Source organism: Centrocercus urophasianus, unplaced genomic scaffold, assembly GCF_019232065.1.
Source record: "Centrocercus urophasianus isolate 14NV4802_14NV808 unplaced genomic scaffold, USGS_Curo_1.0 seq_34, whole genome shotgun sequence".
In the NCBI taxonomy this organism is placed as follows: domain Eukaryota; kingdom Metazoa; phylum Chordata; class Aves; order Galliformes; family Phasianidae; genus Centrocercus; species Centrocercus urophasianus.
Window position 1 is genome coordinate 5,396,611 of NW_024884911.1, and position 22,138 is coordinate 5,418,748.

At 53.3% G+C, this 22,138-nt stretch overlaps 1 protein-coding gene across 2 annotated transcripts; it reads right to left on the reverse strand.

Annotated features, from left to right (window-relative positions):
- Nucleotides 1-1,208: 1,208 nt before the first annotated feature.
- Nucleotides 1,209-20,715, reverse strand: SARDH (sarcosine dehydrogenase). Of its 2 annotated transcripts, none has more exons than XM_042830813.1 (22): nt 20,531-20,715; nt 20,354-20,456; nt 19,412-19,744; nt 18,648-18,826; nt 18,150-18,329; nt 17,543-17,666; nt 17,329-17,429; nt 16,191-16,295; nt 15,531-15,660; nt 14,012-14,098; nt 13,819-13,909; nt 11,825-11,966; nt 10,789-10,872; nt 10,341-10,454; nt 9,653-9,791; nt 9,297-9,410; nt 7,770-7,917; nt 7,398-7,491; nt 4,416-4,578; nt 4,002-4,170; nt 3,449-3,584; nt 1,209-1,653 (listed from the first exon to the last, which is right to left on the reverse strand). In XM_042830813.1, exons 3-22 carry the CDS (start codon nt 19,725-19,727, stop codon nt 1,528-1,530), a joined length of 2,742 nt encoding a protein of 913 aa, XP_042686747.1. In that variant the 5' UTR covers nt 19,728-19,744; nt 20,354-20,456; nt 20,531-20,715; the 3' UTR covers nt 1,209-1,527. The 2 variants fall into 2 exon arrangements, with proteins under 2 accessions (XP_042686747.1, XP_042686746.1); XM_042830812.1 differs by having other exon boundaries at nt 19,412-19,733; nt 20,531-20,714.
- Nucleotides 20,716-22,138: the final 1,423 nt, after the last annotated feature.

Sequence of the window (22,138 nt, forward strand, 5' to 3'; positions counted from 1 at the left end):
CACGAGGCGAAGGGATTGGAAGTGGCTCCGAAGAGAATGTAAAGCAAGCAGAGCTAGTCAGAGGGAATAAAATGAAAAGCGTGGAGTGTGATTATTTCTTCAGGCAGGTAAAAGCTTCAGCAGAGATCAGACCCTTGCTGTGCTGTGAAGGATGGGGTGGAGTCCCTCGCTGCCTGTGCTCATTTGTAATTAAAACAGCTCGGTGATGGGGTGAGCAAAGGGACCACGGACCTGTCCTTTTGCTCCCTCTGATTATGGGGAAGAGGAGGGTGGTTTCCATAGGTTACCTGCATGGGGCAGAGGTGCTGGTGGCTACCAGGGAAGGGCTGGGAGCTGGGGCTGGCAGCTCAGCACCTGCAATGGATCACCCCCTCCATGGTGACCTTTGGGATGGTGCCAGCATGGGGACCGCAGGGCAGCCCTGCTGCCAGCAACCCTGAACAGCGAGCTGAGCACACAGTGCCCAGTGGGGACACTCTGTGTGGGCCAACACATGTGGAGCTCCTCCAGATTCAGAGGATGTACACACAGACCCACACACACACGCAGTATGTATGAGAGTGAGCCAGATCCAAGCTGCAGTCGCCTTTGGGATTTTCCAGTCTTCTACAGGGACAGAAGATGGAAATCTTTCCCCCAGCTCAGTATTGAGGTGCTGTGTGGCACCGTCATGTTTTCCTCATTTCAAAAGCAGAGTGCAAGCCAGTGGCACGCTCCCTGGGGCACCAATTGCTCTCTGGATGCACAGCTCAAAACTTGCCTTTGCTCTTGTGCTGCTGGAAATGGAAAAGGTCAGTGATTGGGCCCGAGGAAGATCAGCCCTCCCCGTCTCCTGCACAGAGACAGCCCTTCAGCAAAGCAAACAAAACTGAAGTGAGCACGGAATGGTTGGGCACCCTGGGCTCGGTTTTTAAAGGGATTTAGGTGACAGTTACCAATGAAGCCAATAGAAGCTCATGCTTAAAACCGTCTTGGATAAAACCAATTACATCACGGTTCAATCCTGCAGCAGGGAGAGCATCCCCTGCCCCTGCTCCTTCCCAAGGGATATGCAGGGCTATAACTACTGAGGGGCCACCCCTTTACCCATGTCCCCCCACCCACCAGGCTCCCAGGGCACAGCCCCAACCCAGTGACACCCATCAGAGTGGGGACAGAGCCCGGTGGGACGGCAGGTTTGGAGGTGATGGCTGTATTAATGACAAACATTTAGTTTAAAACATTCATTTCCAAGCGGCGTGAAACTATGTTTAGGGGGAAAAGGGTTTCCAGCAAAGTCAAAAATTGAAACCATTTCATTTGCAGTCAAGCAAAACACTGTTTTCAGGTTGATTAACCCATGGGAAAGAATTATTGCTGTAGTGGTATTGCTTCATTTAGAAAATCCAGGAACAAAATTCTTGGACTTTTTGGAATCTTTTCTTCTTCTTCTCTTCTAATCTGACCCAAATTTATTCAGTGAGTTCACGTCAGACTGCCAGGCAGGGAATGGGGTCAGCAGCATTCTCTTCTCCCCATTGCAGGCTCTCAGTAGATGCCCTTCACTCTCTTGTTGTCCGGGTCAAACGGGGACTTGGTGTGTGCCTGGGCAGGGTAACGCACTCCCATCCTCTCCAGCTCATAGCTGCCACTCCTCACAAAATCCAGTGAGACCTGCAAGGCAGAGAGCCCCCCGTTAGGCACAGCCAGGCACCAGGAGGCAGAGCTCCCCCACCCCCAAGCCCCATCTCTGAACCCTCCCCACGCTTAGGGGACTCTCCCATGCAACTCTACAGCAGTGATTTCTGCAGATAACCCAGCTCTGCCATCCCAGGAGGATGCACAGAGAGGAGGAAAGCAGATTTTTAAAAGCATGGAGTTAAAGAAACCAGTATTTCTTTTTCTGGGGGATTATTTTTGTTTTTTTGTTTTTCAACAGCATCCAAGTCGGGTGGTCCCACAAATAGACTCTGGGTGGGCAGCAGGGGGATGCACACCCAACGGGGTCAGTCCCCACTAATGCCCAGCCAGGCACTGCTTGCAGGAGAGGACCACACTAGCATCTCCCTGCAGATGCCCCCTTCACCAGTACCAGCACCCAAAATGCCTTAATGCAGGGAAAGATCCCTGCCCACACAGCAAACCCCGTCACGGCGTAAATCAAGCGGGAGTTAAACACAGGGAGCAGAGAGATTAAGGCTGTGCATTAACATCTGCTTAATGAGCGCCGCGTTCCGCAGGAGGCTGCACAATGAGCTGGCAGGGCTGGGGCCCCGCAAACAGCCCCTGTAAGCACAACTGCTCCCTACGGCGTCTGCAGCTGTCAGCCCCATTGTCGGCCCTACTGTCGGCCCTATAGGCACAGAGAATTTCCTACAGCGAGGGAAGAGAGGGGAAAGTTGTCATCGATGTGCCCGGCGGGGTGCACTCAGTGCTGCTGTGCCGCATTGGTGCCTTGCTGCAGGCAGGAGGATGCTGTCCCCGCGCCACCTCCATCCCATCACCTCCATCGCACTGCCTGGGGCAGGCAGGGATGGCTGGGAGAGAGATGGCAGGGAAGGGAGAAACCTAAATATACGGGGAAATAGTCATAATAGGGGTCCCAGGATGGGGTCACCTATTGGAGACTCCACTGCAGCATCCCAAAGCCTGCAGCCACCTCCTGGTTTTGGGACAGGGACAGCCTGAAACCCCTTAAATACTCACTGAAATGTTCCTGCACAGCTCCCCAAAGGAAATGAGCAGTCCTGAGCCCTGCATCCCCCTGATCTGCACACATCCCCATCCCTCTCCCTGTGCCAAATGGCACAAAGCTGCCCTGAGGAGAAGCCTATTCTGTGCCCCAAAATAGAGAGATGTTGCCCCGGGAGGCTGCAGAGATAGCTCAAACCCTGAACTGCCTGACTCAGGAGCACTGCACTAACACAGGATTAAACATTAAGGCAAGCCAGAGGATTAAAGCACAAGCATATGTGCTACAAGAGAGCCAGTCCCAAGGGACATCACCCAAAGCCCTCTGTCCCCACACAGGCCCACAGCTCTCTGTCTATAACACACTGCTTAACGAGGGCACCTGATTTACCAGCCAGGAGTCTCCCAGGGTTAATTAGGAACCTGCCGTGCCCCTATTGGCTAGTTGCTCCCATAATGTCAGTTAATTTACCACCGCAATTAAATACTTGCTTGCAATTAACATCTGAGAAAGTGCTGGGGGTGGATAGCAGTGGCAGGGCCATGCTGTGTGGCAGTCTGGATGCCACCAGTGAGGACAGTGCAGCATCTGAGCTGCAGCATCGTTCCCCATCTCGTCCTGTGCCACCACCACTGTGCACGGGGGAGGGACACGAGGGTGCAATGTCTCACACCCCAGCTGCCAGCAACATATTTGTGCATATGGCTTCCAAAACGGGTGCTGTGCATCCCTGCCAGCCCTTGGGCACAGGGAGGGACGTGGCAGTGCCATACTCACGGGTCCCCCTGCAGGATCACGGATGTAACCGTAGGCGATGGTTTTGTCAATGGCAAAGCCAAAATCTGCCCGCCGGATGTGGCCCACCACCTCGCCGTCCCTCCAGATGGCCTCGAGGCCAAACATCGGCACCTTCCTGTAGGGTAAAGGCAGGAAAGAACCAGGTTGGAATGGCACAAAGCAGAGGAAGGGGGGTTGGAGGCGGCAGCCCCATGTGCTGGGGCTCCCCCTGGCATGGGAGCTGCAGCCCTCACAGCCCCCTCTGTTTTGCAGTCAAATCCTCTCCAGCTTGATTCACAAGCCCTCCTGCTGCTCTGGTTGCAACACGATCAACCCACTCCCTGTCACATTGTTTCCAGCTCCCATTAAGTATCTAGCAGGGAATGTGTGGTGGGACTTAATTTAGAGCCTGAATTAGAGCACAGAAAGCAGCTGAGCAGGTGGGAGCTGAGCCCCATGTGCATGCATGGGGCTGGGTGGGAGCTCTGTGAGTCTCATCACACTGGCACTGGGTGCAGAGGAGCATGGAAGTGCCCCAGGGCTTTGCACTTACTCATCCGTGGTGAAGCAGACGAGGCGGCGGAAGATGCCTGCAGCTTTCTGGGCTTCCACGGCCTCCCGTCCCAGGAAGGGAATGCTGGACTTGAGCTTGCAGGTGAATGCCAAGCCTGCTTCCAGTGGTGTATCATCAGAGCGGAGGTCTGCGTGCCAATGTCTGTATCCTGCAGAGAACAAACAGGGATCTCCCTGCCTCGGTGAGCAAAAGCTGGAGACTGGGATAGCAGCCTGTTGGGCATCCCTTGCTTCACTCGGCCTTGGACAAAACACCCTCAAGAAGAGCCCACAGATGGGAAAGTTGCTCCAGTGCTCTCCATCCTCATTTACCCACCCCCATGCTGGGAACAACACATCTGCACATTAGGTCAGAAGCAAAGCAACAAGTGCTGCCGTAAGGAGAGGCTCAAACCTTTCTCGATGCTGAGGCTGTCGATGGCTCTGTAGCCAGCATTGGTGATGCCATGCCGGGCGCCCACCTCCATCACTGCCCGGTACACCCTGACACAGTTCTCCCGGGGCACGTGCAGCTCCCAGCCCAGCTCACCGACGAAGGACAGCCTCATGGCACGCACCTGCAGAGCACAAAAGCCCCAAATCCCTGAGGGCAGAGCAGGGATGTGCAGTGTGGCAGCGACCATCGGTCAGCAGCAATGCTCCCACACCATCTGGGCCTTTGTCTCCCTCTGCTGATCCACTACACCCTATGGGCACTGCATCCCTCAGTCCCGGAAATCTGCTGTATTGCTGGTGGGGTAGAGAAGCCAGATCCCAGTGGGACCGTCCTGCTGTGAGCTCTCTATGTGGCACTTTGGGGATGCATCCCACCCCCAGCAGCTTCCTGCTGGCACCCAGGGCTGAGCCCAGCATCCCCACCCACACCCTGCCCACCCCACGAGGATGCTCAGGATCCCGCAGCAGAGGCAGCGCTCTGTAGCATCGCTCCCAGCAGTGTAATTAATCCAACACTGAATGCACAGAGCCCCAACCAGGCTGCTGCTGCAGGAAACCAGGCATCCTGACAATAAGGCCGAGCCATTTGTTGTAGGAAACCTGTATGGTTGGAAAATGTGGGGCACCGGGTGTTAGGCTTGCATGGAGAGGAACAGGAGCTGCATACAGGTGCGTAAAACACAGAGCAGGCCCAGAGGGAGCAGAGGTTTCTGTTCAGCTTCAAACAGAGCTGTGAAATAGCATCAACTCCTGAGTCTTTGAGCAACAGTTCAAAAGCATTTTGATTATTCTAGAAAGCTCAAACCCGAACGTTACCCCACTCCCAGCAGTGAAATTCAAACAGGGTCCTTTCGCTGCTGTTTAACACAATGAGAGACACTATATATACACGTTCACAAACCAATCGGTAATTTCCAGAGTCATTAACTCTGCAGGAACTCTCCTTTCTCACCAGCTGATTCTGTTCAACCTCTGTGTTAATGCACAAAAACCTCAGAGCTCCCACTTCGGGCTGCTGGGCTGCGTTCAGCCCCTCTGAGCTCACCCTGAGAGGGTAGGAAAGCTGTTCTTCCTTTAAATCAGGGCATTTGCACTTAAAAGACACCAAAATGTTTCTGTGAGCAGTTTTCTCCCTTGTAGGACAGGATTATTATTATTATTATTATAAATTTTTTTTTGCAAACTTGAAGCAAAATGCAAATAAACCAGTGACACTCCAGCAGATGAGAACATTGCTACACCTTTCACAGGGATAAGTGGATTATTAGAAGATGCTGCGAGGCTGTCACAGCTCTTACAAGGGAGGACTGTAGCCTGTCAGTACTAACAGTGATATGTGGTGAGCTGCAATCAGGGCTGGCCTTAGGGTCCTCCGTGCCACCATCCCCTCTCTGGGGGTGCCTTACTTAAAGTGCTCTGTGCCCTGACGAGGCTCTTCCTCCCCATCCAAATGGCCGTTATTCGATTTAGCAGCAAGCCTTTCAGCAGCCGGCTGCATTCGAATTAAAGCCACTTTAATTCCTAATGGAAAGTGTCCACGTGTGTGGCTTAATCCCATTTCACTCCTGTCCCATTCCCTGCTCCAATGGCAGCTGGCACGACGTTTATGGCTGCACCCCCAGGCACCCAGGACCACAGTGTCACTGTCCCCATACACACCCCTGGGGTGGCATCAAGCCCCATCCCACCAGGGCCACCAACACCCAACCCCAGTGGGGCAATTCTCATAGCACAGCATGGAAGTATTTTGTATGGGGTAATTGTCAGTGGGAAACCAAGATAAACCCGCAGAAGGGTTTTCCCTGATACCAACATTTGCACAGTGTTTTGACACTTTGTGGCCACAAACTCTCCCATTCAGGGTGTTTTAGGCTACATCAGCACACAACATGGCATAATCCCCAAGCAAGCAACACTTTCCCTGGGGATGACTTCAAATAAAGCCCATCCTTGAGAGCAGGGGGCTCTTTTTGGGGTCACAAGCCAGGCAGGTGGAGAACAAGGAAGAGGAGGAGGAGGAGGAGGAGGAGAAGGAGGAGGAGGAATCCCTGCTGTTATTTTCTTGAGCCACTTTCAGGAAGATTTGTAGTGAGTTCCAAAATTGCATTATTTCCTACAACACCGTCAATAAACAAATGGAAGCATTGTTTCCTGCTACAGCCACTGTTACACCAATGGATGCTATGTAGAGACCCACGTATCACTGCACTACTTCAGCTGATTTCTGCCTAGAACTCAAAGTGTATTCTTAACCACCATTTCCAGCTTAGCTGGAATTGACTGGGTGTGTCATCAAGCAAGTAAGCAAGAAAATGAGATTCAGTTTCCCAGCCGTGCTGTTTTCTTGCTGAATGACAATCTTGGGAAAAAAAAACAGTATCTGAAAACACATCAGCTCCCCCTGGGTGGGCAGTGGGGCTGGATTCCCCTCATCACCCCCAAGGCTCAGCCCCTGGCACGTGGCCATCCCCATGTCCCATTGCATAACCGCAGACACGAGCACTGAACTCTCAGCAAATGCAAAATGATCCGTGCTTAAACAGAAAGCTTAAGGTTGTCAGGCTTCTTCTGTGATCAAATGCACTGAGTCCTCAGGCTCCTCAGCCCTTCCAGGAAGGATGTGACACATTTCATATTAAATTGTCCCTACCTCTCTCTCTTTTTTTTTTTTTTAAGGGTAAAGGAAGGGATCTGGAGTGTCACGTAAATCTCTCTATCACCAGTGCTCACCCCTCATCTGCCTGAGGGCCCTCAGCTCCCTCCAGCATCACCATGCACAAGCCACCATGCCCAGTTCCCATCGTGGTTTTTGGCTTTTTCCAACAAAAAACAAACCCAAAACTTGTCTGCACTCTGCAGAGGAAACCATTTCCCAGTGAAGACATTCAACAAACCCATAGGCAGTAGAAGACATCCCTTGGGACCCCGAGTGCTGTCCTACCGTGCATCCTGCAGCTTTCACAAGCCTATGGGTGGAGAAGGGGAAGGCCTCATTGCTGAGGTCGGTGTCCAGCAGCTCTTGCAGCACAGTGCGGCTGTGGGGGAACAGCAAAGCAGAGAGCTCACTGCTCTCCTCCTGGTGGGCATCAGCTGCTTTCTCAGCAGGTTGGATATATAGCAAAGATTTCCTCTCCAAAAGAGCAGTGAGGTGTTGGCATGGGCTGCCCAGGGAGTGGTGAATTCATCATCCCTGGAGGTGTTTAAGAACTGTGGAAATGTGGCACTTGGGGACAAGGTCAGTGGGCACGGTGGGATGGGTTGGGGATCTTATCCCACGAATGGGGCTCAGGGAAAGAGGCCACAGCCCACTCACCTCAGTGGACCCTGCAGGCTCATCATGCCCAGCTCCTCCGAGCAGTCGATGAGTTTGCACTGCAGCTTCATGTCCTGAAGCACTGTGGTGATGTGTGACCAGTTGTGCTGAGCCACGGCCCCACCGATGGCCAGGTAGTAACCATCTCCTGGAAAATGACATCCCCCAACCCCAACAGTGCTTTAAGATCAATGGCACTGGGCTGGGGGTGATGCTCTGCTCAGTGTAAGTCAGGATGTGGGGCCATGAAAAACGGAGCACTTTGAGCAACCCTGGTAGGTGCTGCTCCACTCTTAAGCAAGGAGTTTTAAGGGCTGAAGTCAAAGGTAGCATAATGCAAGTGCTCTTGGCCTCCAAAGGACCACAGCAGCCTCACGATTCACTGCATTTGCTTTCCTTTGCATGCAGCTTCCCCAGTCACAGGGGGGAGTTCAGAGACACTGCCCACACCAGCCCTGCTGATGGAGCTTTTGCCAGTTGCCCAAGCCCTGGAGATACGTGGGAGAAAACATCATGGAAAGAGAAAACTCTCTGTTCTTGAGGAGAACAGCAAAAAATCTTCATGTTTTGTCTAAGAAAGAATCAATGTCGTGGTGTGGAGGAAGAAGGGAATGGTGCATCGGAGCTGGGCTGAACCTCTGCATGTGGGAGATGGGAGCCTCCTTTGTGCTGGGAATCCAACCCCATTGCAGTCCTGTAATGTAACTTCACTGGGGCTCAGGGTTAGGGAGGGGTAGGCAAGGAGTTGTGCGTGTGAGTATGAGGAGGAATTTCATCTTGTTGATAATCCTGGGTGAAAAATTCCCAAGGATGTGGTTTGGGAGCTGATTATTGCGCGATCGATCTTTCCTCTTCCTTTCCTGCCACTACAAAATTACTCTCTGATATTCTGTCATAACGATAATAAGTGCAGCCACCTACTGTAATTGGAAGAATAGACTCGCTCCTATTCAGCTTCTCCATCACCTGTCAAACCCTGCAGTTCTGCCAACCACTCCCCATCACCACACTGCCCCTGAGCACTGGGGATAAAGGGGTGTGGGATGCCAGAGTGCCACAGCACAGCACAGCACAGTGCTGCCAGTGGTGCTGCAGCCCAATTTGGTGCCCTCCTCCCCTGCTGCTCCCTAATGCCATTCCTGCCCTCAGGGTTGGCTGCTCTGCTTCCTTTCAGTTCGCCTTTATGGCAGCTGATAAGGGCTCTGGGAGAGGTCAGAGCACCATCCTGGCCTGAAGAAACCCAATAACACCGACGAGCAGCACAAGCCCCCGGCACAAAGGGGATAATTGGGTTATAGACAGCGAGGGGTGGAAGTGGAAAAAAACAGGTGGCTGCCATTAGGTAAATGCAATCAGCGCTGTGCCCGCGGCCACGCATGGTCCTGAGCACAGCAAGGACAGAGAGCCCTGTGCTGAGCCCATCACTGTGGCTTCCCATCCCACTGCCAGGAGCATCCCAAGGATGCAGCCGCATGCCTGGCTCAGGCTGGAGGCACAAACCCCATTGCCCCACTCCCAGGGTTTTACCTTGGAAGGCGGGGGCCAGCGGGGAGCTGGGGTCACCAGGGCTGATCCTGCTGACGGTCAGGTCACTTTCCACCCCTCCACGTTTGTTCAGCATGCAGGTGTACACAGTGCTGCCTGTGGGAGAGACACGCTGCCCACCTGCCCTGCCCAGCAATGGGGAGCATCAACACTTATCCCAATTCTTAAACAAACCGATTACTACCATTGCACCTGGGTGCACCGTGCCCTACCCAGAGATGGGAACAAGGCTTTTTCCCCTTAGGGTTGTAACATGCATGGAACAAAAGCTGGTTTGGGTCCCCGCTGTGCGCTCTGGTTCAGGATGCTCCACGCACAATGAGAGGGGCTGGCAGTACCTGGTGCTTTGCTCACGTCAGCACTGAACAGCCAGTTGGCTGCTTTGGTGGCTTCGGGGCCAACCAGGTAGAACTTCCCAAAATAAGACATGTCGAAGAGAGCCAGGGCATTTCTGCACGTCAGGCATTCCTTCTTGATCTAAAATTAAAGCAAACACACTGCTGAAACCATTTACGTAATGAGAAGCACCACCAGGATACACACCTGGTGACTTAAAAGTTCACTGGAGGGCTTCAAAATATACATGAAAAGTCAGTGTTAAGTGTGACAAGTCAGTGTACGCCCTGTCTCATTCCTTATGTCAGTAACACAGTGAGAGCCATCAATAATAATGGTTCATCTGATCAAACCAGGCATTCCTTCCCCCATCTCCATTGGGTCCCTTGCTCTGCACTGCAGTTTGGGGACACTGAGCTCGCTGGGGAGCCAATGCTCTGCAGATGAAGCTTCCCCAAGATGGTTCCATTTCTTTCCTTTGGGAAAGCAGCCATAAAACTCCCATGGCCTCTTCTGAGCTTTCCAAGCACAAGCCATGCGTTTCGCTTCATTTTCGGAGAACGTTTCCCCCAGCTTTGAGTTTCCATCCCCCTGAGCCTCCCCAGCTCTATCCAAAGGCAGAGTGCTGCAGGTGCTCTGGGGCCTCCATCACCCCCACCAGCTCCAGATGTGCCCCCACCCCGCACTCACAGTGTTGTGATGTGGTGGAAAGTCGAAGGTGTATTCATCTGCCAGCAGCTGGTTGTAGGTGTATTCCCTGTGCCGCTCCCGGCTGTAAGCACCATAATAGTCATAATCCAGAACCTGGGAGAGAAGTGTGAGGATGGGGGGGAGGTAATAGGAAGAACCCCGAAGCCAAAGGGCTGCTCCACACCATGCAGGGAGAGGCAGAGGGATGTGGGACATGGCTGAACCGGTAGGTCCTCATCTGGGTGCCTCTTCCCACAGCTCCCAATGTACAGAAGGGACACCAGTGCCCCCTATTACGGCTGCCTGTTGCAGAGGGACAGGCAGACACGCACACAGAACTCCTTCTGCTTATTGTTAGAGTGAATTAAGGGATGTTTTCATGGACCTGTTCTGGGGAGATGCACTGCTTTCAGGGCAGCACGCCCTGCACACCCGGCACTGTGCTTACCGGAGCTGCTCCTCCTGGGCTGAACCAACCTGGCCGCTCCCAGCCATGCCTCTCCTGGAACACACAGCCCTGCTGGAGCAGCTCCTGCTTGAGACAAAGCCAGAGAAATGGGAACAATAAGGTTAAAAGCAGCACTTTTCTCTGAGCCCTCCTCCAGCCACCTGCAACGTACGCTCAAAAACCAACTCGCAACCCCTTGGCATCAGCTATCAGCAGCCAAAATCAGCTCCTGGGGTTGCCCTCTAAGCCAGCAGAACTCCTCGTTGCCCTATGGACTGGCTGATGTTTGTGTCCCCCTTACAACACTATGTGCACCAAAACCTGCACTGCACAGATCACTGCTTCAGCACTGAATTTGCACTGCACTGAATGCAGATAGCACCAATCTCCCCAACGATTTCCATAATTACACCAATATCATCAGAGATTCACACAGCAACCTTCTCATTCCTGCTCTGCGCTCTCAGGAAAATCTCTCCATGAGCAATTAATTAGGGATCCATTAAGATATTTTTGTTGGGTACCTCCATTCGGAAAAGAATACATTTTGCAGAATATTTCAGCAATGATTCAGTGCCTATTTATAAAATGCAGCACATGTACTGGAGCTGCATGCATAAATACCAGGCTGTCAGTCAAATGGGCATTGCTTATTAGACACACTATTAAAAAATAAATTGCATTCTCGGTGACAGAAAACAACGGAGCTGTCAACCAAACATCGGGGGCCGGTGGAGAGGAATGTCTGTTTTACTGCTCTCTGTCGGAAGAGGGATGCTGCAGTGTGAATTTGCAGTCATTGGAAAGGGCTCAGCTCCCTGCCGGGCTCTGTGAGTGTTTTTGGGGGCTCTGAGCTTTGCTTTGAACTTTTTCATCATCCGTTGACCTGCGCTACGTTGAGTCACAGGGGAATATTTGGCATCTCCACCATCTAACTTCCATTTGGGGTCAGCCCACCCCAGCATCCCTGCGTTGCGCAGCGGGGTGAGCAGTGCCACGCTGATGGATGGGAGCAGGGACGCACGGGGGTGCCCACCTCGTGCAGAGGGTCCTTCCTCATGTTGCGCCCTGCCAGCGGCTCATCGTGGGGGAAGACAACCGAGTAGTTTTTGGCGTAGGACTCGTGGCTCCGCTCCCGGATCCAGCAGTTGTTGTCGGTGAGGGAATGGTGGAACCTCCTGGAGGGCAGAGAAAGGGATGGTGAGCGTAGGACCCCCAGGCACAGCCTGGCAGTGAGAGGTGCTGGCGGCTGCCGTGGTGTAAAATCGTGATTTCTACTCCCTTTTGTAGGGAGGAGAGCAGAGAAACCCAAATCACATCTCTTGCCCATCAAAATGCTCGTCCCCATGGCTCTGCCATCCCTAGGCCCTGTCAGATTTACCAGAGCAGGATACAACCCCACTGGGGAAAAACAAGAAACGAGAGAAACTGAGGTTAATTCTGCCCTGACTGGGCAAACCTCAGAGCTCTTCTTGCACAACCCAGCCTGAAATGCAAGAAGAGGAAGAGAGCCACAAGCATTCCTCACATTTTTCATCCAATTCTCCCTAGACTGAAATATAAATAAAACCCAAAGCATTTTAAATTTGTTTGACATGCTTTCCTCTTTCAAATAGAAAGATCTCCTTGAAGGAATGTGCCAGTTCAGCACAGGTTCGGGGTGTTGTTGCCATATCCTGTGTCATAGCCAAGTGATTCCTGGACTGTCACCTCTTGGCTGGTGGCATCTCTCGTGTCCCCATTGCCCAGAGCCCCCAGTTCTGTAGAGCAGCACGCAGAAGGCAAGGCAAAATTTAACATACAGGACCTTTCAGAATGGTATTTTTGGCTTTCTTCCCCACTCTGCCCACATGTGACAGGTGGCAGGGGACACATGGTAGGGACACATGGCAGGGGATGTCCCCAGCCCTGCCACCACCACCACGCTGCATTTTGACAGCAGGGAGAGGAGCAACAGCTGCCAGATGAAATATTTACAAGCGAGTGATTTGAGAGGATAAATATTTAAATGTGAGGGAACGGGAGTTATTTAAAGAGGAGCTCAGTAATCATAATAAAGAAAATAAATAAACAACAAAACAGGACTGCTATCAGCTTGACAATCGCAGGAAAGGCAGAGCACCAGAAGGATGGAGCACCCCAAGGAGCCAGGGCTGTGCACGGCCATGATGCCCAGTGGCACAGCAGCTGGCAAAGCACCATTGCTGTGGTGGGGCCATGGGGGCCATGGGGTTGCTGCCTGCTTTGCAAACCAGCGTAGGTTGGATATGAGCAAAAAGTGTTTTAAAATAGGGGTGATGAGGCATTGGCACAGGTTGCCCAGAGAGCTGGTGGATGCCCCGTCCCTGCAGACAGCCAGGGTCAGGCTGGAGGGGCTCTGAGCACCCTGTGGAGCTGTGGGTGTCCTTAATCACTGCAGGGATTGGGACCAGATGGCCTTTCAGGGTCCCTTCCAACTCAAACCATTCTGTGATTCTATGTGTTAGCAGCAGATCCCATGCTGGCTCCATGGTCTGTTTACCACCGTTCCCATCAAAGCAATGTGATTTTCACAGATCTATCCCTGACAAGCTTGTTGCTGTCACAAGCAGCCCTGCAAGAAAGCCCAAACCCAATCAGACACGATTGAACAAGTCAAAAGCAATTACAGAGCCAACATCTGCGCAGCCCAAATCTCCCGGCCCATGCAGCGCTGCAGAGAGGGAGCACTAATCTTTCTCCAGTTGCAATCATCACCCCCGATTATTAACTTAGAAGATTAGGCACAGCACTAATTGAACAACAACACAACCCAAACATAATTACCCCGTCCTTCCTCAACACTGCAATCTCCTCGAATCCGATGGACGCAGTTTGCGTAGAAGCAGAATGAGGCAAATGAGATAAATCCCACGTGTAAATTCATTACAGCCATGGGCCTAATTGATTCCAGCTTCTCAGGGGACAGGGGCTGTGGCACAGACACTGCCTAGACACCCGATTTTGACACCCACCCCCATGCTTCCTCATTGGGTGCCAGCACAGCCTTGCCTGATGTCGTAGCCGTACATATCCTTCTCCGGCCGGCCGTGGATGATCCAATGGGCCAGCTCCTTCCCGCAGCCTCCTCCCAACATCATCCCTGGGGAAGAGGTGAGGACACCAATGAGGCCAAGCACCATCGCTGCCGGGCTGTGATGTTCACACTGGGATGCACGCAGTGGGGTTTCCTGCGCTCTCTTACCTGCGCTGTTGAAGCCGCAGCCGAGGAAGAAACCTCGGACTTCTGGAGCCTCCCCCATGAGAGGTTTGTGATCAGCTGTGAACGACTCTGAAGGACACAGAGAGATGCATCAGCCAGGATCTGTCCCGTGGAGATCCTGCTCTGACCTCATCCTGCTCCTGCCATTGGTGGCTTCATTCCTCTTTCTGTTTCTCTTTCACTGCTATTGATTCCTGCTGAGAAGTGCCAGGAATTTAAGCTACTCGGTGAAGCCATTGCTGCTGCCCAAAGCTCTTGTTCCCAACACAACCATCAGCCACATCCCTGGTGCACCTCCCACACGTGAAGGGCAGTGCAGAACACCCTTGCTGGAGGTGTGCCATCCTCCCTGCATTAGGGCACTTTGTGCAACCGTGCAAAATGTGAGCTGGGTCTGCATTGCACCCAAACTTTGCTCCCATAATCACTGCAGGAACTCCCTCACTGAGGGGCAGCTTTCTGTTCTGGTGGTGAAATATTTACAGCACAGCAGAAAGAACAAGTGTTTGCTATTTGCTCCAGCCCTGCCTGATTCCTCTGTGGCAAGCAGACCAGCAGCACCTTTGAATCAAGAAAAGGAGGAGTGCTGACCCTTTGCAAATTACCCCACTGCATTACAAACACTTGACATCTATCTATAAGCTGTCAGCTGTCTGCTGGAGGCCCCCAGCTCCAACCACACCGCAATTCAATCAAAGCCAGGGCGCAGCCTCTGCATTATGCATGCTGCAGGGCCAGAGATGTGTCCTGCTTTCCCTTTGTGTACAGCCCAGTTCCTTCCCAGGCCTCTCCAGGGTTTCCCTTTAAGTGCTTCAGCAAAAAGGATTTGTTTTTTTGGCATGTGGAGGGTTTCAAGGCCAAATGCTTATGGCTCAACTCGATGGTGCCATCACCCCTACCTGCATGGGCTGCAAAACACTGGAAGCAAACCAAATGTTTTCAGGCCTGATGCCTGAAAATCTACAGTCCACAATAATAGTATAAATAAAACTCCACAATAATGGTATAAATCTCAGGAAATCAGCAGTCGCTATTTGAGAAAATGCTCCATTCTCAGGTCAGCAGCCCCAGCACCAGCTGGGACCTTTGTTTGTCCCCAAGCTCTGCACCATAAGGCAGGGCTCAGCCTGGTATGCCACCTCCAGGAAAGTGACACCACTGCAGCCCCAGCATGGATGGTTCCTCTCTGTCTTTCAGGGATTGGGCAGCCCTTCTTGTCCCCACCAGAATGTACACCCACCAGCACAGGCTCTGATCAGTGCTCCCACAAACCCCAGTGTCCCACAGCATAGTGCAAGGAAGAGACAAACGGGATGTAAGTGCATGGGCTGGATCAGGAATAAGAGCGTAGGGCAGTGACAGCATGCAAGGATCTGCAGAGCTGTGTCAGCTCCTGCATCTCCAGCTCATCCCACAAAACTGCCCTCTTCTCTTCACCTCCTTATCTGCTAGGACCCACAACCTGAAGGCAGCAGGGTGCTGCTCCCAGGCACTGCATTACCTGGCCCACAGACAGTGGATTTGATGCCCGTCCTTTCCAGCACCGGCACTCTGTTGATGGCACCCTGGATGTGCTGCATAAAAACATCCCAGTCCAAGTCAAAGAGGCTGAAGGCAAATTTCTCTGACACCTGAAGGTGGGAAACAGGAATCAGGACACAAATTAGAGCACAGCTGATGGGTAAGAGCTTCTCAGCCCTACCAACCTCTGTGGCCCCAGAAAATAGAGCTGCTTTGCAGATCCCAGTCTCTGGGTTTTTATGAACAGCTCAGTACAGAGATGCAAAGCCAGCACCAAACCCAAAGCCCCTGCATGTTCTGTTGTAAATTACAGATGTGTCAGGGGATGGACATCATCTGATGAGGGCAGTCCCTCCTCCTTGGGACAGAGGCATTGAAAAATGCAGTGTAAGGGCTGGGGCAGAGCCCGAATTAAGATACAGGGACCCAGCAGAACAGCAAGGTTAGCCTTGAGCACTGCTTGGTTTCCTCATCACCTGCAAACCAACGGGGGCAATGCTCTCCTGAGCTCCCAAAATCAGCCCATGGTCAGGCTGGGCAGAGCAGGGCCACGAGGAGCTCACTGCTGCACCCAACCCCACCGATGTGGGTCCCCTGCAAACCCGCCTCGTTCCCTCAAGAGCCTCCCAGCACCGCTCACCTCCTCCCAGAAGATGGGGTTTGACTCATAGCCACCCACGGAAAGGGCATCGCCTTGGAGACGGAGATACACCGAGGCATCGTGATCCCGAACATTCGGCATGTTCTGCAGGAAGGGAGGTGCAGGAGTGAGCCAGGGCTGAGAGCTGCAGCAGCCCCAACAGCCCCATGTGCCCACGAGCCCATCCCCATGGAGACATCTGAGCAGGTTGAGCGTGCAGCTGGACCGCAGCTGGGCTGCACCACCCTCTGCACTCCCAACCTAATGGGGGAGAGGGAGCTCAGGGAGCCCCAAAATTTGGGTGCTTGATTCCAAGTGGCTCAATGGCTGCGGTCTGATCCCAGATCCTGCTCTGAGCTTGGCTTTGCCACCCACCTACACGGGTGAAAATAAAAGCACAGCAGCATGCAGCAAACGAGGGATTTGTGCCTGTGAATGATGAATAGGTGAACGTTTAGACAGAGCCAAGGTATTGTTGTAGGGCCTCCTGCATTTCGTGTTGACAAATGAAGTGGATGGAGCAGGATGCACTGGGGCTCGCAAGCTGCAGCCTCTGCTCTGAGCCTCTCCCTTGCTGTGTTTGCACAGCCCAGCAGAGTTGCTGGGATGGAAAGGTGAACAGACACCAGCACTTCTGAATATGAGGCATTGAGGACTGAAAGCTCCAAATCAGATTGTATCAGCGGGGTGGAAACTAATTCAAGTGTTACTCTGCAAGCCCTGGCACCTAAGTGAATGAAGTTTGCTTCAGCTCCTGAGCCGTTCTCAATAGCCAGAAGGCGGAACAGATTTCTCAGGGTGGTGCAGAAGTGCCTGGAGAGCTACAGCAGCTCTGCTCGTTCAGAAGGTGTTTGGCATCTTTATGAGCGCTGCTTTCAGACACCAAGCACGTCAGAGACCCTACAGTAATTCCACTGAGAACAAATAAATAAATAAAAAATGATCCTGCTAGTCGTAACATCATTAAATACTAAACATGGTTCTAATAAGGCAGGCAGCTGTCTGTGCTACCAGGGGGGTGAACGCAGAACCTGGTCCTGCAGCAAGGGAGGGGGTCCTGGAGGTCCTGTGGGGCAAGGAGGGGTGGTTCTGTTTCTGACCATCACTGGAGCACACAGAGGAGTGGTGCAGGACCCACCTGGATACCCTCAATGCGTTCGGTCACCACGTAGGCGTGATGCATTGCCACCAGTGGCACGTGCACACCTGCCATCCGGCCCAGGGCACGCGCCCACACCCCTGTGGGGACACAGAGCACATCAGCTGGGGCACACAGAACACATCAGCTGGGGGACATGGGCTTGGTGCATCCCTGGCACATGCTGTGCGAAGCTGAGCTGTGCCATCCGTACCTGCACAGTTGACTACACAGGGAGTCTGGATGGTCCCATGGGCTGTCTCCACTGCATGCACCCTCTTCACCCCAAAGTCATCCGTTCTGACCTGGATGCCGGTGACGGGGCAGTTCTCTATGATCTGAAGGTGGAGAAAAAGAGGCAGAGTCAGAGCTGGGATCACCCCTGGCACTGGGAAAGGTGGAGCTCAGCAGGGTTCTGGCCATCTTTCTTTTGGAATAGTGACTCCTCTTACTGCTGACAGTAACACTCCTCTCCATTCCAGGCTCAAACCACACCTCTGTGTACCCACAGCTGCAGAGGACATTTGTTATGTCCATGCCTTGCACATGAGCTAAGCCACACACTGGTAATTCCTGCTTTGAGGAGAGGGGTGTGTTAGTGTGCCTTAAACCCAAGGAACCTGCCTTGGGCTCTCATCTTGCTCCTAATGGTCTTTTCTTCATCCTATACTTTCCCAGTTCCTCCCTCCTTTATCACCGTGACCCGAAGAGTCACCAAAGCCCAATAGGACGACAATCCTTCAGGGCAAAGATCTAACTACTGGAGACAGAACTGGGGAAGGTGGAGGGCCAAGAGGCATTAATTAGTAATTAGGCATTACCGTAGCACCTCTGGCTGTTGCTGCTCTGGCAAGGGTGGAGCAGGTGCCAGCAGGATCCATGGTGCCATCCTTGGGGACATACAGAGTGCCATACAGGTCGTCCACATTCATCAGTGGGTACAGCTCCTTGGTCTGTGCCGGGGTCAGGACGTGTGACTCTATGCCGTACACCTTCCCCAGCTGCCAGCAGACAAGAAAACCATGAGCATGAACTCATCCCATGCTGGAGGAAACCCAAGGACAAAGTTTTGCTCCCCAGTCCCCCACATGGCCCAGGGATGACGTTGCTCTAAGGCAAACCCTCCATCTGGAGGTGGGTGTGATGATCTGCATGGGAATATGGGATGAGGCTGCACACAAGCTGCTCTGAAACTGGGAGAACGACATCTGAAAGGGCAAAAAAGGATCATCTTTGCGCTTCATCTTGCCTGATGCCAACCCAACGAACCCCAACAGACCAACGCTATGTCCCAGGGGGATGCTGAGGGCTGATCCTACCGACATGAGCCGCTTGTACTCATCGAGGCGCTGCTTGTTGGAGGCGATGAAGAGCCCCCCGTTCTGCACCCAGCCCGTGTGCAGCCCCGTCTCGGCCGGCAGATCGCGGCTCACCACATCCCTCGTGTGCGCCAGCAGCTCCACCTCCACGTCGCTGGGACGAAGCTGCCACAGCAAACCTATGGAGGACAGCGTGGGACGGAGCCTAGAGGGACCGAGGTGGGAGCTCCGGTCGCTCCGTGCTTCCCTCCCCGTCCCGCTTGCGGCAGTGTCACCCCGCTGGGGCTCTTGCTCCATCTCGTGGCTACTTATGAGAGCGACAGATCATGGATTTTTTGCTGATTGGGTGTTAAATGAACAGGAAAAGGGGGGTTGGGGCTCTGTGGAGAACTACCCCTGAAAGACACAGCACCCGAAAATGATGGCCGAGTTAAACTCTTGTAGTTTCCCCCCTCCCTGCCAAAGAAAATTAACAATAATAGCAATAGCGTTAATAATAGCAATCACAGCATCCTTACAGTTGGAAATGCCGTCTCAGATCCCCAAGCTCATCCCACCATACCCACTGACACGTCCCTCAGTGCCACATCCCCACACTTATGGAAGACCCCAGGGATGGTGACTCCGGCACTCTCCGTGCAGCTGTGACAGCACAGCACCTTTCTTTTGGAGAATAAAACGCTCCCCAGTATCCAACCTGAACCTCCCCTGCTGCAACGTGAGGTCACGAACAGCAACAACAGGCTCCCATCCCTGCAGCTCACCAGCCGTGTGCCAGGTGGTGCCCGCTGTCAGGCGGTCCCTCTCCAGCAGGACGACGTTGGTGATGCCCAGTTTGGCCAGGTGATAGGTGGTCTGACAGCCCAGGCTGCCCCCCCCGACCACCACCACCTCGGCTGAGGCTGGGGGTGGTCGGCTGGGCCCCGTGCTCCCATTGCTTTCTTCTTTCAGTGTCTTCTGGTAAGGAACGCTCTTCTCGGTTGTGGGTCCTGTTGTGCTGCTGTAGGGTCGGGGGCTTCTCCAGGGGGCTGCCAGGCGACGGGGGGCAGCCACCCGCAGGGCACAGCTTATGTAGGACATGTCAACCTGCAGAGATCCTAGATTGTGAGCAGGGGTGCCAGCTGGTCACTACTGGGACAGTGGTTGTATTGGTGACAGCACGTGCATGTTGGGCAATGGGTTGAGCAGCACCCAGAGCAGCATGGTGGCAGCGAGTGGAGTCCAACAGGGGGACAGCATGAGCTCAGACCCCCATCCACCAGGGAACTGTATCCAAACAGCAGTTTCCAAACACCCTTCAGAGGGGCCCAGCTTACAAAAGGGACCTGAAAATACACAAGGCGGCTCCTGGGCTCACTGCCAGCCCACAGAAACCACCCCTTCTCTCTGTGTGCTTTTTTTTTTTCTTTTTTCCATGCGTTCAAAAGCCACGACAAAGGCGCAAGGTTTGCTCCTTATCAAAAGAAAACAGAGCAACGGCTGCTGGGGGGGATGGGGGGCAGATCAAGCCCTCCAGCCCTATACCACAAACTGGGGACGTGCTTTGGGCACACACGGCTTTGGAGCAGTTTGCAGCGGGCTGCGGTGCAGCAGCAGGGTTGGGTTCTGCTGCAGAGCTCCCCCCCTATGGGACCCCACTCACTGCCACCACTCAAAGCTGGGAAATCCCACCAGGAATCCCCACAGAAGATCCAGGATCCACTCACCAGCAACGCTCGCGATGGCCGTGGGACGTCTGCCTTCCTCTGATGCTCTCCTCCTCCTCCTCCTCCTCCTCCTCCTCTTCCGCACCGCCGTCCTCCGGCCCCGCTGCAAAAACATTAACCAGCTCCAACAGCCAACGAGGCCAAGCACAGCTTCCCCAGCCCTGGATGAGCTCTTACTCCTTTTCTGTCGCTCCGCTGCTCAACGACAAAGTCGGGAAGAATGGAGAAATGCAAAACGGAACGGAATTCTGACTTTTCTTCTCAGATTGGCTCCAGACAGCACGGCTGGGGGGGCTCACAGCCAGCAGGGCTCACCGGCTGCCAGGGAGCAAACAGAGCTCTTCAACATCTGCCCCTCCCGCCCCAGTTCCCAGCAGTTGCATTGGAAGAGCTGGGTTTAAAGGGATTTACGAAGTTCCTGAGGCAGACCCGTGAGTTCAAAGCAAAGGTGTGAACAGCAAAAAAAAAAACCAACAAAAAAAAAAAACCAACAAAACAAACATTTAGAAGCTGTATGAAAAGGTTTAATTTAAGGTTTAATTTAGTTCTCTCAGCACAAAGGTTTTGTTCTCCTCCTGCTCAGGAGGACCCTGTAATGAGGGCCTGTCTGGGCAGGAGGTGCAGTGCTTTAGAGGTTTGGATTCTGCTGCCTGGGCTGTGGGTTAAGGGGTTCTGCATGTTCAGCATCACCACTCCTGGGAGCCCCCGTTTATGCATTGGATAGAATGCAGGATGGGCCTGCATCCAAATCACCCCACTCTGAAAAGAGCCTGAACAGAAGCAGAGGGGCTCAGTTGTTCAGAATTGGTCCATCTCAGGCATTTCTCTCCTTTTTCTAAAAGACAAAAAGAGTTTGTTTTAAAGAGAGAGCCCAAATTCCTCCACCAACCACTCCAAATAACCAGAGATGTAAGCAAGTCAGAACTGCTCGTGGCAGGGTGTTGCTGTCTGGTGGGACAGAGCCATTTCATCAGTGCATGCAAATTGCAAACATGACCTTTGGGTGAGAGGACACCCCGAGCACAATCTGTGTCCTGCAGGGATGTGCAGAGCTCTGCTGTACTATGGTTCCTCTGAACATCGGGTTCCAACGGAGCTGCAGAGTCAGAATGAGGGAGGTGTGTGTTTCTGATGGTCAGCATCATGCAAAGGGAACTTAACCAGCTCAATCCTTCCCCTTAGACTAATTACAAAACAAAGGGGCATGCTGGCTTGCATGCGCCAGCTGGAGTTTTCTAGGTCGTACAGAACACCACGGTGAATGCACAAATGAACCAGCCAAGCGTGCTGCAGAACTGCAGCTGATCACACAGCCTGCACGAGGCTGCAAACACGTGCCATCACCCCTGCCAAGCCTGCACAGGCATGCACTGAGCCTGCTCTGCCCTGCATTGCAACCTGAGTTTGATCCTGGAAAGCACCACCATTGCATGACACTGAGTGGAGTGGGATCTGGTACTGCCTGGAGATTATCTGTGTTCTGGCCTCGGCGCCTCCCTGCCTCAGTTTCCTCGTTTGCAGGGCTGTCGAGGCCCTTGTTCTCAGGATTGCTACCATGCGTGGCTCTCAGGGCAGCCTGCTGTGGGGTGGCAGAGGGAGGTGGCCACGTGCTGGCCGGCCACAGGCCACCAAACGATGGGCCGTGCTCAGAGCTGGCCAGCAGGGCTCCGGGCACAGAGTTGTTTGCAGAGGACAGCCAGTAAGTGCAGCCAGTCCCGGTGCTGTGTTTGCTCAGAGCAGCACCCTGGCCAGTCCAACTAATGTGGGAGATTATGTCAGCAGCTG